Here is a 16,036-nt window from a genome sequence, read left to right on the forward strand (position 1 = left end):
TTTTCCTTTCTGTGCTGTTTTCAAGATGTATAGCCCAGAGTCTAATACAAAGATTATATATGTTAAAATTAGGTTGTCGGGGATGGGGGGGGGGAAGAAAAAGTACTATATGCGCACATCATAGTAAGAAACGTTGCATGATATTTTAAAGGCTTAATGACTAGTTTTAATTAGGGGAAATTGTTCAGAACACAGAATTGCGACAATATAGTCAAGTATAACTTGAGCCAGTCCTGTGGGGGAAGTTGTCATTCGTTCATAATTTTTTTTTTTTTTTTTTACAATTAAAAATACTTTGTTAATTAAAACCTTAATTTGAAAATGATATTCTTCAACTAACAAATGCTGGTATTGTTGTAACGCCTCATTGTATACATTTTGTAAGATTACAACGAAATCGGAGCGGCTTTTCAGATTCAATATAAACTATGTATATGGTGCATTAGAATATTTTCTATTTTAGAAGGAACCCCCACTGTTTTCATGGGTTCGATAGAAATATTACGAATCGTTTCGAAGAGAGTGCTTGTCTACAATTGGGCAGATAAAATTTTTTTTCAAGAAAAAAATAATTTTTTATGATGTCTATACCTGTCACTGCACGAAGATGTCATTCCCAAAATCGCGTGAATCGAGCAAATATTTTTTTCATTATTATTTTAGAAAATAAAATTTTATGACATTTTATCGAAGAATTACTGTGCGCCATCTTAATTTCAAATGATGGCGACACCTGTCAAGATTCTAGGATTTACAAGGGCAGACAATCGACTTTCCACTCGAGAAAAATCCTTTAAAATTACCACTGTAGGTTTTCGGGGGGCTAAAAACGACAATAACGTTTAAAATTCCGGCAAACGAGTGGTTTCTAAGATATGAAGAAATGTTTTGAAATTAACATTTAAACGTTATTTTCGTTTTCAGTGCCCCCGAAAACCTATACAAGTGGTAATTTTAAAGAATTTTTCTCGAGGGTGGAAAATCGATTGTCTGCCCTTCTTGATCCCACATTCCCGACAGATGTTGCTAGCAGCCTATCATTTGAAATTAAGATGGCGCACAGTAATCCTTCGATAAAATGTATCAAAATTTGATTTTCTTAAATAAAAAAATTAAAACTACTTGATCGAGTTACGTAAATTTTAGAATACGACATATGCGTGCAGTGACAGATACGTACATAAATATTTTAAGATTTTTCTTGAAAATGTTTTTGATATGGCCAAATGTAGACAAGCACCTCGAAGAGATAAAAATACGCTAATCAATGAGATTTCATTAATCGATAGAGTAGCGTTTTTTTGTTTTTTTGTTTTTTTAATGGGAATTACTTACAAGTAATCCTTATTTAAACTTTCGTGTGTAGAAAGCAATGTAATGCAATCGTTGTTTTTTTTTTTTTTAATACAAAGTGCAACTTCGATCCTGATTTAAGAAAATAGTTTAGAAAAATATTCCGACTTAAAGAAACTCGAGTTGGCACATTTTATTTTAGAAATACCTTAGCAGCAAGCCTTATTTTAAACAGAATTATTTGTAAGGTTTGTTAAAAAATTTAATTCCGACCAGAGTTGGGCTGGATGGTCCGAGAAGGGGCCGGTATCAAGGTTGTGAAATGATCGTTATTTTGCGACCCCCAACCCGGGAGTCAATTAGATGAAGAAATACGACGCATTAACTCTGTTAAGTTGTTGGACAAGCTCCAAAAGGAACCAATGACACCCGCATACCGCAGAGTAGACCTCCGTCCACAGAATACCTCATTATCACCATTATCACGCTAAGACTTGGAATGGTGCATGTACGTCGGCAACCAACTGAGGTACTGTTAGCAACCTACCACGTCACGTAACCTGGATAGACTCAACATAAGAAACTACGAGGCAGACAGGGAAGACTGCAGAACATGGACGACGTCAGCACCCCTCACAACTTTATCCATGAAATGGCGTGCACCAATGACCCCCCCCCTCTGGCACAGGGTATGTTCAATAAATGTTCAAGCGCCAGCGCCTCCCAATAACAACGTAAAATGGCAGAGTCAAAGACGCTTAGAACTGACCTTCTCGGATCGCCACCCCCTCCTTGGCATTGGTCCTTCCCTTATTTTTTCCTCACAGGTTCTAATCATTTTAAATACGTTTATATTGTCCTATATTAATCTCAGAAAAAAAAAAAAAAAAAGGAATAACCTTTTTTTAAAGGTTATTCCTTTTGTTTTTGTTTGTTAAGTTGTCATGAATTCATTTGGTGAAAGTGTACTGGGGGACCATCCGAAGATTTACCCTTAAGATTTTTTTTTTTTTTTTTCAGATTCAACTTTTTACCCGTTGGTTGAATCCAAGTTTAGCGTGACAAATTCCAGAGTTTTTGAGGAAGGGCACTATTGCCAGACGAATTATTTTGCGCTAAATAGTATTTTTTTGTTTAAAAAATAACCATTGTAAGCAGAGAACAAAATATCCAAGCCGGTGATTTTGTTTACTTTATATCGCCATCATCTAAATTGAAAATAAAAAGGTCCGCTTTTCTTCTTCATAAAGTCATCATTTAATCTGATTGGTCCATTTTTTTTTTCCGAGAGTGACTTGCCCTTTCGTTTTGGAGGTGGGCATGTGTGGAATTTTCCCTTTATTTAAAATAAAACAAACGAAAAAATTAAACAAATTCATCAAATGTAAAATAAATTTATTTTATTCCGTTCAAATGTAAAATAAATGTTTAATAATGTTTGTTTTACTTTGCGCAATAGTGCCCTTCCTCAAAAACTTTTCTGGAATTTGTAACGCTAAACTTGGATTCAACCCCTTAAATATCCCATGCTTTCTATAATAACTTTTGTGCAATGGCCGCCATTTTTTTTTTTTTTTTTTTTTTTTTTAAACAAGGAAAAAAAAAGGGTTATGGCGTTTTTATTCATTTTTTCTAAACAAGCGTAAAAGAAAAGGATGTCTTTTTTTGGTAAAACTTGCCGTCCTTAACATGGGGAAGTCTGTCTGCTACAATGACTGCAATTTTCTGCGCATGCGTACCCACTTCACCGTCGTACATGAAAGTTAAAATAAAAAAAATAAAATGGCGGCCAGACATAACTATACTAGTAACCACGGACTAGTGAAGGTGTTACTTTTGTAAATAATTCTTGTCAGTGACAAAATGCAGCAGACCCGAATACACCTGTAAACAGTTGAAAAAAAAAAAAAAATAAATAAAACTTAAGGTAAATCTTCGGATGGTTTCCCAGGACACTTTCACCATTCATTTTATGAACTGTTTACAAGGTGATGGTATATTTGGTGACAGCTTTGGTTTCTACAAGCGGCAGGTTTGTCCATGGTGGTTTTCTTAGGAACTTCAAGTTTAGGGCGCATTTTAAATCGCTATCACAAGAATTTGCAATATTCAATATAAAGATTTTCTATTTAAAGCAGATGCACCAGTTTAGGGAGATGTCATTCCAATAATTAACTTTGTATATTTCATAGTCAATGGCTCTTAGTTGGTTTTTATATATAAAAAGTTGTAAGGACCTGTTTATCATGCATTTCCTCTGAGCTATCAAAGTACATGGTTAGCTTTCTTTCATGGATAGCCCTATTTCGCTTTCAAGAGAGTAATTTGTCTTGTATCTGGCCAGTAGTAATTCCATTAGTCTCTTGTTCTCCAAGAAGATCTGTAAGAACTCCCATGTTATAGTCTTCCTAAGCCATTTCTTAAATTCTGTAATATCCTCGGGTATGAATCCTTTAATAACCTTGAAAATGGGTTTTCCATTATGTGTTGGTCAGTAACACGATACATTTAATATTCCTCGCAATATTTTCTCGAAGTTCTTCGCATTAAAATTGTTGAGTCAACGAAGAAGCATTTAAATGAAAAATGTGAAGTTTTTAGATTAGGTCCACCTCAACAATATTCTTCTAAATGAAGACTTTTACCGGTTTTTGACTATGCTGAATACGGAAATCGCATTGAAATTTTGCAGAAATAAGTAGTTATCGAGGTATAAAAAGTTGTATTATGCATTGTATTCTTTGGCGGCCATCTTTTTTTACGCACGTGCGCCATAAACAAATCTACGCGCGTAACAAAGATGGCCGCGAAAGAATACAATGCATAATACTTTTTATACCTCAATAACTACTTATTTCTGCAAAATTTCAAGGCGATTTCCATATTCAGCATAGTCGAAAACCTATCCAAGTCGTAATTTAAAAGAAAATTGTTGAGGTGGACCTAATCTAAAAATTTACCGAAAGAAGGCAAACTATGTTCTGCTATTAGAGTAACTTATCTCTACTAACTGACTTTCTGAAAAAAAAAAAAAAAAAAAAAAAAAAAAAATTCCTAAACAACCTTTTTTTTTAAATACCGACTAAGTATCTCTTTTATTGTATCTTTTCTTGAAATATATGTCTGAATGCAATAATTGACTTTCGGTTTATTTACATTTATTCATAAAAGAAAAAAAAAAATGATTGTTCTTAAGGAAAAAAAAAAGTTATTGCCTTTACGATACAGGTCAGAAATTAACCCTTCTTTCTATTTTGTTTAAGCAATTAACGCCGTCCAATATTTTTTAAAGTTCCCTCCGTTGAAGTTCTTTTTGTAAAGACTGATGCCGACATTTTTTTTTTCCGTCACTCTTAAGTGTGCAAAAAAAATAAATAAATAAATAAATACTCACTTTTACAAATTAGAATATTTCCAACAGAATGCTAGCATGATCAGTGGTTGTAATGTTGGAAAGATAATAAATAGTAAACTTTCCCTCCTCAAATTGTGGCAAGCAGTAGTAGAAGCAATAATAATGGTAAGTAAAAAAAAAAAAAAAAAAAAAAAGATTAATACTCTGAAGATAAGTTTATAAAAGCAGGGGTACAACCACACATGCGATAAATGTCTCTGAACATCATGGCTGACTATCCTAATCTGGAGAAGAGTCCATAAAGAAATGTAAAGGGTGTTGTAGTATGTGTCTTATTTATGACATCCTTCTCTATTGAAAAAGAGAGTACTTATTTTAGTCCCCCCAATAACAATCTGATCTTCAGAGTAGTTCAATAATCACTTTCTAAGCAGCAGCAGCAGCAGCACCGTAATCAGTACCACAAACAACAGCCATAACTACAACAATAACAACAACAATAATAATAAACACTTGTAGGCTAAAAATCTATTGGACAGCATTACACAAGATTTGGCATGAAGCACCCTTGACATAATAGGTATGCATAAGATGGTCAATATTATAATACTATTATTATTACTACTACTAATGATAAACATGGGTTCGAAATTATTGATTACAATTCTACCAAATTTGGCATGAAGAATTCTTAACCTAACAGGGATATTAACAGATATGATTCAGAGAATGATGAGTAATTAAAAGTATCTCCAATTAAAAATACTTACTATAAAAGTTGCAGGTATTTTTTGCCCCATTACATGTTGTCCACGGATTTTGTAACTAAATAAATAAAAAAAAAAAAAGAACGCATGAAAATTGATTTAAAAATATATTTTGAAATACAATTATAAATTACAATGTTTATATAATTTATACCTCTAAAATAAAGTATAGAAGTATAGACTGGCAAGTAATTAAGCACAAACTAGCGGGGAGAGGGGGGGGGGGAAGGCGCCCGGCTTTGCCCGGGCGTAAAATACGCTTAAATATGATATTTTACTTTGTACAGATTTCGTATATATTATTATAGAGTCGTGATTTCAAAAGTAAAAGAAAAAAGTATTCAGGTGCCATCAGTTAGAATCGAAACCCAAGCATTCGAAGCTGGGGACGTTACCACTGTACCTATGTGACACGCATATAAACCAATTAAAATAAACTAAGATGATTGTACAAAATATATAACAATATTTTCAATTTCGACCCATTTTTGACCCCTTAAAAACAATTTTAACCGGCTAAAGACCCATAAAAAAACGGTCCGTAAAAAATCCAATCATGTGAAGCCCCTAGCGACGCTCTGCGACTTTAAGTTTCGGAGGAGATAGTTTGAAAATATGGGCACAGACAGACACACAGACATATAGCTGTTTATATATTAGATTACTGAAACCATATAAAAAGTGAAAAAAAAAAAAATCAAAATGCTAGTTATTGGTAATATGGTTGAGCTATAGTTTTTATAAGCAGTGAAAAATGAAAAAAAGTTTTTTTCAGGTTGTATATAAGCAACTAATACGTGCAAAAATATCGAAGTGAAATTAAAATAAATTAAATTGAAACAAGAAATGTATTTTTAACATAATTGTGACGTAAACACTGTAAAAAGACATACAAACAGACAAAAGTGAGTTTTCCCAATGATGGAGGTCTGAACAGAGCTGAAAGGGAGAAACAGACCAAATATCAAGGTCTCATGTATGATATGAAAAGAAACTGGAATCTTAGAGAGATATCGATCATAACAGTTATTATAGGTGCTATAGGGCTTATGAAAAAGAACCTGAAGTCCTACCTAACTAATATTCTTGGTGAACCAAGTGCAAAAGAGATCCACTTAAGGGAAAAACGAGGATACTGAAAAGAGCTCTCGGTTGGTTTCAATAAAAAGCAGGGCAATGCTGGCAGCTGGTTTGGCTGCCCCATACCCAGCGTTACAGTCTTCAAAGGAAGAAAATTAAAAAATAAATAAATAAATAAACAGAACATGGACAGAGCATAACCGATGGAGAGATTGCAGAATGAGAGAGCAGAAGGACGGTCATCTGCTCGCCAACAAACGTTAATACGTAGCAGTCAGCAGTCTTACAAATAGTGCATGAATAACTTGTCAATGTAAAATGGGATCAAAGTGTAGAATCTGTTCTGGCAGATACTGCAAGCAAAGACCATATGTGGGGGCGACCCCACATATAAGACCTTGGTCAATGTAGGGGCAACCCTTCATACCAATTGTCACTATCCAGCTCCCCTACTCCCCGGGGAGTTGGTCCCCCATTTCCCCTTCACTTCTCACTTTAAAAATCGGCCTTGTGCCTAATTTGCTCAGTGCGGGAACAAATAAATACCTCAAAGTGTAGTATCTGTTCCGGCAGATACTGCAAGCAAAGACCATATGTGGGGGTAACCCCACATATCAGACCTTGGTCAATGTAGGGTCAACCCTTCATACCAATTGTCACGTTCCAGCTCCCATTTCCCACCTATCGAGAGCTGGTTCCCTTTCCCCCCCCCCTCCCTCTCTCTCCACATTAAAAAACGGCCTTGTGCCTAATTTGCTCAGTGGGGGAGCAAATAAATACATCTGTTCTGCAGATGCTGCACTTAAGATAATTTGTACCAGTCAATGGAGGGGAAACCCTCTATACTGGGACAATTATTATTTTTGGTAACCAGAGTGCCCCCTTTTTGCCTACTTTTAGGGGAGCTGATTATTACCCCACATTAAAAACGGCCTTGTGCCTAATTTGCTTTGGTGGGGAAGCAAATAAATACAGTAAAATTATTTCGTGTTTCTAAAGGGGGAAATAAAAATGAATAGGAAAACATTTTTCTTTTTATAACCCAAACCTAATTTCATGTGTTCTTCTTTCCTGTAGAGCATTGTGATTACTAACAAGGACTAACATGGCAAGCATAGTGAGACAAAGTAACTACAATAACAACAACAACAACCAACAGCATAGACAGCAGAGTAGCAGTAACAAGATCATTCAACAAACAACCAATGTTGCTTAGTTCATCAATGAGAATTGTACATGGTGACATAAACCCATTTTAGTAACAACATCATTACGAAAGGCTTATAAGAGCAGTCATTGATGGGCAGAAATCAAAAACTAATAGTATTAATGCTGAAGTCCCTCAAGGTTCCATCAGGGACCCAACTCACTTCCTGATCTTCATCAATGATCTCCCAAATCACATTCTTAGATTTCGCAAAGACATTTATGTAGAGCACACAACAATCTATGGCAACAGTTTAAGGGCCAGCAATGACCAATATCTTTCTGATTCTCTCTCTTCTGATCTTTAGAACGTGGTGCAATGGAGGAAAAGGTGGCTGGTTAATTTTAATGCCTCGAAAACCAAGCTTCTCTCCTTTCATGATAATTACTCTGACCCCCCACCCATCATGCCACAATTGAAATGAATGACTTAGGGAAGTTCCATGTCTTGACAAGCTTCTGGGACTGACCTTCTCTCTTTTTTTTTTTTTTTTTTTTACACAGTGATCACCACTTATCAAGGCCCGGAAGCCACTCAGGGATAAGGGTTATTGCAAGTACATTTCGTTAGTGTGGAGATTTGATGAAGTGTTTACTTAAGGGGGCGGTTCATTAGGAATTTGTTAACGTTGGACTTGAACACATCCAAGTCATAGTCCGGTGGGAAGCAGGCAGACGGAACAGAGTTCCACAGGCGTGCAGTTCTAAGAAAGAAGCTTTGTTCATGGAATCCGCGTTTTGATTTAGGCACAGATAAAGAGTGGGGGAAACTTTTGACAGTGGATTCAGCTAGACGGGTGTTTTTCGTGAAAGATTGGCGAGGGGGACCAGAGATTGGAGTTCAGACGAGCACCTGCCATGGAAATAACGATAAAACAAGGATAGGCTCGCAACGTCTCTTCTGTGGGAGAGAGGTTGCAGGGTAGAGAAAAGGGCATCCCCCACTAAGCCACGAAGTCTATTTTGTACTCTGTCAAGACAGGATAGGCTGTTTTTAGCAGCTCCTGCCCAGATATGGCAACAGTATTCCATCCTCTTGATTTGAAATGAAACACATGCATCAAATTTGTTGCTAAGATCACTGGGGAAAATGGTTGGATCACTCTACCGCTCCATGCAATCCTCTATTTGTATAAAAGCCAGGTATGCCCTAAAATGGAGTACTGATGATACATCTGGACAGGAGTTGCCCAGCATGCCCTATCCAGCCTTTACAGAATTCAAAAACCGGCTTCGCAAACTTCTTTTTCTCTTCCCTACAACCTCTTTCCCACAGAAGAGACGTGTTGCGAGCCTGTTTCTGCTCTATTGTTATTTTCATGGCAAGTGCTCGACTGAACTTCTACCTATGGTTCCCCCTTGCCAAACTTTCACAAAAAACACTCAACTAACTACAACCACTATATATGATTTGTTCCACTCTCTAGTTGTGCCTAAATCTAAATGCAGATTCCATGAACAAAGCTTCTTTCTCAGAATTGCCTACCTGCGGAACACTGTTCCGCTGGTCTGCTTCCTGGTTGAATACAACATGGTAACCTTTAAACCAAGTTCTTGTTGAGCCAGCCCCATAAATAATCAAATTCTACCCAATTTACACCATTAGCAATTACTACACTGCCACCTTACATTCATTAACCCTTATCCTCGAGTGGATTCAGGCCTTGATAAGTGGTGACTCCCAAGTAAAAAACAAAGTAGAAAACATTGAATTGGTAGCCTTTGTCAAAAATGGCTTCAGAATTGTATCGATATTATTTGCTTCTTTTTAAGTCAATGTCATTGTTCAGCATTGAAAGTAGATCATCGTTTTATTTGTTTCCATTTTTAGATGGGTCTGGCAGTTAGTCTGTCACAATTATATTTAGCATTTTGATTGGAGTTTTATATATTTTTATTTTTCATGTAAAGTTACAAAAAGTTACAAGATGTAAAGTTTCATGTAAAGTTACAAAAACAAGACAATAAAAAATAAAAAAAATTAGGCACAAGGTCACTCGAAAATTGGGGTGAGGGTTGGGTCTGTAGACATCCTCGTCACTGTACCTTTGCTGGTCTATGCTAGTCCTAGCTATTGTTATCATTAACCGCAATATCTCACACACACCGGGTGGGGGGGGGTCGTCATACTTAAGATTCCCAAATGAAAGCGTTTTATTTATTTATTTATTATTTTATAAAAACAATGTAAATATAAAATTTGCATAGAAATAAAATTATATAATGTTTGTTTAATTCATTGGCGTGGGGTGGGGAAAAAAGTCTGAAAAATAAACAAAATAAAATTTTAGTAGGACCCTCCCAGCCCTGGTCTGTAAAGTTTTAGTTTGAAATAGAATTTTTTTTGCGTACAGCTTTATAAGAGAGAACTTGAATATCTACTAGATAATATCCTCGAGTGTCTAAAGTTTCTCTGTACAGTTGTTTGTCAGGACAATCTGGCATAAGAATACTTTTTCTTAAACGTAAACCTTGACTTAATATTCAAATTCACATTGTATTCGCAGCCCAAATAAGATCTCCTTGGTATGACTAATCCATATTGGTTTTAACAAGGAATGGTGCACCTTCTCCAAGTGATGTTACCTCAAGTAACAGCACAAAGGTGGATACTCCACCAGACTAGATTAATTCTTGTCCTGGGATACAGTAAGACCAAGAGACTACAAGAAAGATATACTATAACATATTTAAAATGGTCAATTGCAGAGAGGAAAATTATTTTCTCAACTTCTTTACTAACTCTTGAGACACAAAGAAGTTTAATAGAATATTCTAATATGTATGTATCTGATATAGGAATCAGATGTTAACCCCAGGAAGCCACACCCCCTCTTGATTTCTGAAAAATTCGACAAGTAAAATGAAACAAAAAAAACTTAAAAGAGGCTTTACCCATTCGTTCGTCTGTCATGTTTTTATTTGCACTAGTCTTTCTCTTCTTAATAATAGCAATATATCTATATATATAAAAGCGAAAATGTATGTATGTATGTATGTATGTATGTATGTATGTATGTATGTATGTATGCATGTATGTGTGTTCGCTTTTTCTGTATGTTTGTTTACAATTCCTGCACGCTCTCCAATCATGTGATTGATCGATGAATGTGATTCTTCCTTTTTCTCTAATGGGATGACCATCTGAAGACATCCAGAGAACAAGTTTTCTGGCTTCTTCTTCGTGATGCCATATACAATTGCTTCTAATCATATTTGTAGCAGACGAAAGTGTAACAAACATGAGCAGCAGCGAATTCTTGCGGCTGGAGATTTTGAATACATTTCTTTCCTGGCTTGTCCAATCAGAAACCAGCTCACAGTCACGTGACCGAGTTTATATAAGGTTAAACCAGCAACACACTCTCTCTCTTTCTTCTTAGATCTTGGACTGACAACAATTCCACGTGGAATGTATTTGTCGCCCCCAACTTCTTTCTTGTGACTCAACAGAACTCATCCAGCCTTCGGGCTCGAGGTTTGACTAAGACGTGAATACACACAAGCCAACATGGCTATCTATACACAAGGACTTCCATGCGGTATATACACGAACTTTCTTTCTCATGCAACATGACTGTTTCTAATCATTTGTGACGCACGTTTCCACTAGTATTGAAGGCACAAACATACACAAACTCTTTGGGGGTTTTTTTTTACTCACATTCACCTAACAAGGTGTATTGCAAATTGAACATAAAGGGCTACTGTTTGGGACGATGCATAGGAAAGGTTAGCAAGATGTTGGTTTACATTACATTTAAACTTCTGTATATCAGTAAAGCCAAGGAAACAGGTAGCAGGAAGGGAATTCCAAAGTAAGTCTAGCTGTTCGAGGGAAGGAACTATTAGAGTAGAAAGCTTTTTGATATTTATGGATCTCAAGTGAAGGGGTGAGATTCTGTTGCGAAGCGGATTTGTCACAGATATGTACGTCGAGGAAGCACAAGTGCAACGAGTTCATGAGACCTGTATAATCATTAACGTCTCAACACAGAAACCCTTTCTCTATACACGTTAGTAACGAAAATGACCAATAAAGCCAGTTTTGAATGATAGAATGAGACTCTCGTCTTGTCTTCCATTTCTACATTTTGGCGACTCCCGACGTGATGACTAGCATACAACGTCCATCAACGCCTTATACTAAATATTCTTCTCTATTGCATTTACAATGATATTGGTGGTGGATCTCCGTATAGTTGTTGGTTAGTGGTATGGCTCTTCCAAGATATGTTGCAACACATCCTGAGCACACATCTGTCGTATTTTTTTCTTCAGTGTCTTTGTTAGGATCTATGTCTCAGGCATAGAACTGTTTCAACGGTTGCAACCAAGAGTCTAACTCTCAGCTTTGGATGACTATGCTTTTTATTTCAATTTGTGACATGCACTCCATGCAAGTGCTTTTCGCATCTCAATATTTTTCCTGTGATCTCTGTCCATGGCTCAAGATATTTGAAGTTTATAACAACTTTATGTTTGTAGTTTTCATGCAAATCCCTGAGCATCATCATCTTTCGAATCTCCACCATCTCTCAGGATGGTTTATTACAGAATCCACACAGCTCTTTCATATGCTCTATCATGTAATTATTTACAATTGTGTCCTGCAGTAGGTTGTCGATCAATGTGACTCTTATCTCTAATTGGGATGAAAATCTGAAGGCCTCCAGAGAACAAATTTTGGTAATTTACAAATCGAAAAAAAAAAAAGCCAAAAATTTATACTCACTTGTCAATTACTAATTTGATTATTTTTCTCAGGTGAGAAATACCGTTGTTTTCGCTGCGGGTATCAACAATTATTACATCGCTTATGACAGGAAAATCTAGAGAGAAAAAATGAAATGACACTCACAATATATATATATATATATATATAGTCTTTGAAGTTTTTAACCTTTAAAACTATACAAAAAAATATTTTTTATCATTCGTTAGAAAACCATCTAGTCAGTAAGTCATTTAATCACCTGCAATCACTGCATCGACTCGCTCTCGAATTTACTATAATACCAATAATTTATTTTTCAAGGGATCATCAGTTGTTTACCATGAAACACTGTTTCGGGGATTTAAAAACAAAACAGTATATTACATCATTGCTCCCCAGCAGTGTTGATCAAACACCACCACCCTTAATTTTAGAAAGAAGACATGTTACAAACATTTGATCCAATTTCCTATTCTTAATTGCAATTACTAACCTTTTCATACTATAAAAATGAATTTCTTACCTGTGCGATTCATCAATTTCCACATTTAAAATGGATATATTTTTTAATTTATCAGTCTTGTATTTATAAAATTAGGATTAATCCATTTAACTACTTATCACCCTCACTATGATTAGTATTTAGTCTATTTACATTCTTATTTATTTAAAATTAGATATGTAAAGGTTAAAAATATTTTTACATATATACATATTTTTATATATATATATATATATATATATATATATATATATATATACATATATATATATATATATATATGACAAAAGTCTATATTCCAAATTTCAAAATGTTGTCCATATTACCGTTTATTTTTTTTTAAGTAAGTTGAAATGTTCAATGGACAACATTTTGAAATTTGGAATATAGACTTTTGTCATTTATTTGTATATGCTCTGTAGTTATATTGAGCTTCATAAAGTAAAGGATTGGTATAAATAAAAAGGTGAAATATAATTGAATAAGCATCTGATACAGAGAATGGCATATTCAAAAATCTTAAATGAAAAATGTGTTGATGTCTGAAGTTTGTATATTAAACAAATTGGTAGAAAATTCAAGTAATTTGTGTGTTATTAACGTTATACTTCAATCAAAATTAAGATACACAGAAATAATTTGCAATGCCAAGAAGGAAAATAAGGCCACTTTTTTTTACCTGACTTTAGTTGAAGAGCTTGAATTTCATCTTTTATTTTCTTCAATGTATTCTCATCTGAAAGAAATAAAAATGATAATTAATTAAGATAAGAAGAACATTATGACTTTAAACCACCTCTGGTGTATCTGCAAAGAAAATGAAGGGCGTACCTGTGTTGTGTCATGTGAAAAAAGAGAGATAAAATGGCCGACTCATTTATGCACTGGGAGTGCATGATGGGAAAGGCAGTGCATGATGGGAAGGTATTTTTTTTTAAGTAGGACATAAAAGGGAGTGAGCAGGTCATTAAGGCAGGTTGGAGAGAGGAGCGAGGTGTGTTGTAGAGCACGTAACCGGAAGTATTGTTTTGTTTTTATTTGAGAAAGAATTGTAATAGGAAAAAGGGAACTTTGTGCAAAACCCAACATGTTTTGTACAATTGAAATACATGTAAAATTCCTTCAAAAAATGAAACCTTTTTTTTGCTAACAGAGAAATTGCATATGAATATATTTGACGGTAACAAAAATTAGACAGAGAGTTTCTTGAGTTAAAGAACATTTGAGAAAGGGGTGATACCCTCGAAATATTGTAATATTTCATCTTCACATATGCAATTATAATTAATGAGGAGAAATCTGGAAAATATAAAATTTAATTATCTAAAAAGTTGCCTTGTCACTCAGCTTTCCTTTCTGTAAGACATGTGTGATTAATCTGAATTCATTATCACAACTCTCTGCACACAAAAATAGTTTATTCTCAATATATTTTGGGGTGAGAGCATATGAAAGTTTTTTTTTAAATATACAATTTTTTTTTTCTATTTTATAAGTGTTGTGTTCGGAGAAATTGTGATTTCAGGATGGCAAGCTCATTGTATTTTTAAAACAAAATTTATTCATGACAGAAACATTAAATTAATTACAGACGATATGGAATGTCTGCCATGTTACTTTTCTCTTCTTCAAACCTAGTCTTTTCAAAGATCTATAAGGGGCGATAACGTTTACTGTCTTTATTTAAAATTATTCCTCCTTTTATCACTATAATAATAAGCAACCATAAAATGTATTTTTCAAACAGAGAAGGCAAGGGGACTCTTACCTCCAGAGATGAGATCTTTGTGTGTGCCAACAACAAGGACGGGGCAGTCAGGAGCTTGAGCATGGATATTGGCCAGCCAACATTTAAGGAGTTCAATATTATTACATCGGACATCATACACAACCTTGAAAAAAAAAAGAAAAGTAAAACATAAGAAAAAACAAAAAATGCCTATGCAGACTGTGATAGGTATTTATCATCTATGTAATGTAATTATGATGAAATCGGGTATTTCAGAATTATATCTTCATCAAAAAAATTAGAATGAATTCTTGAAAATGTTTTTTTTTTAGGTCGGTATTGATTATAATTATAAGTTGAAATAAATCTTTATTCGGTTTTGGCATTTCTTGGCAGTGATGAAATGATTTCAATTTAATAGGAAATAGAAAAGTAATTAATCGGCTGATTAATCGGCAAATTTGCTGATTACTGAAAATCGGAATTGTCCGATTATGCCGATTACCGATTACCTGCCGATTAATTGGTACAACCCTAGTTGAAATAGTCAGAACTTTATTCAGTTTTGGTATTTCAAGTGTCGTAACTGCTCCGAACTCTGGGGTAAGCAACATCAAATAACATCTTATGCCTTTTATTCACGTGATTCGATCCAAAGAGTTGATATCAGTCAGGTTGCATGCAGAATATCGCTTCATATATACTCGGGTCAAGTCTTCCTAGAGCCGAGGATATCCAAATGCATTATAGAGTTTATGCAACAGGTAGTATACTGCACATGATTGAACTACTTGTAAAACATCTGTAATCCCACCAATACCATGTTTCTGATGAAGCATCAATAATGGAATCGTTTTTTACTGCTTGCATCCTGACATCAATCCGATCACAGCAAAATCGTTATGTTGAAGTCATTGGCGGGCAAAAGTGTTTGGGCCCATATCTCACCGCCATGCAAGATGGCAGAATTAACACAGACTGGCATTTTATATTTCGCCAGGATAAAAGGTTGAGGGAGGAAGCATCAATTAATTCCTTGAAACTGGATTGGTAGTATAAATAGTTTAGGGTAAAAAGAAGTGCTGGGACGAGTAATTGGTATCGGAATCGGAATCGGAATTGGAATTGGAAAAATTTATGTGTGTTTATATGAAAAGTTTAAGTTTAAGAAAATATATGCACATTTAACACGTATTTTTACGGTAGGCGGGGAAAATTAGCAACTTTATAATTGAATATTTAGAGTTTTATAAAGAATTGGAATCGGTAATTTTATCGGAATCAGGAATTTAGTAAGGAATCGGTAATTGTATCAGATTTGGGAAAAATCTCAGAATCGTCCCATCACTAGTAAAAAGTAAAAGTGAAGTGGTCGACCATAGGCAGG

General features: G+C 34.9%; 1 protein-coding gene across 1 annotated transcript in view; it reads right to left on the reverse strand.

The window, feature by feature from the left end:
* LOC145276726 (leucine-rich repeat serine/threonine-protein kinase 2-like) overlaps positions 1-16,036 on the reverse strand; it is a 338,716-nt gene that overhangs the window by 140,950 nt on the left and 181,730 nt on the right. The window contains exons 38-41 of the mRNA XM_080127947.1: positions 14,689-14,812; positions 13,600-13,656; positions 12,437-12,533; positions 5,419-5,473 (exon numbers count right to left, since the gene is read on the reverse strand). Coding sequence (XP_079984073.1) covers positions 5,419-5,473; positions 12,437-12,533; positions 13,600-13,656; positions 14,689-14,812 — 333 coding nt within the window. The remainder of the gene's footprint in view (positions 1-5,418; positions 5,474-12,436; positions 12,534-13,599; positions 13,657-14,688; positions 14,813-16,036) is intronic.

The sequence above is a fragment of the Euprymna scolopes genome, chromosome 1, assembly GCF_053919585.1.
Source record: "Euprymna scolopes isolate OS-2025 chromosome 1, ASM5391958v1, whole genome shotgun sequence".
Classification (NCBI taxonomy): Eukaryota; Metazoa; Mollusca; class Cephalopoda; order Sepiida; family Sepiolidae; genus Euprymna; species Euprymna scolopes.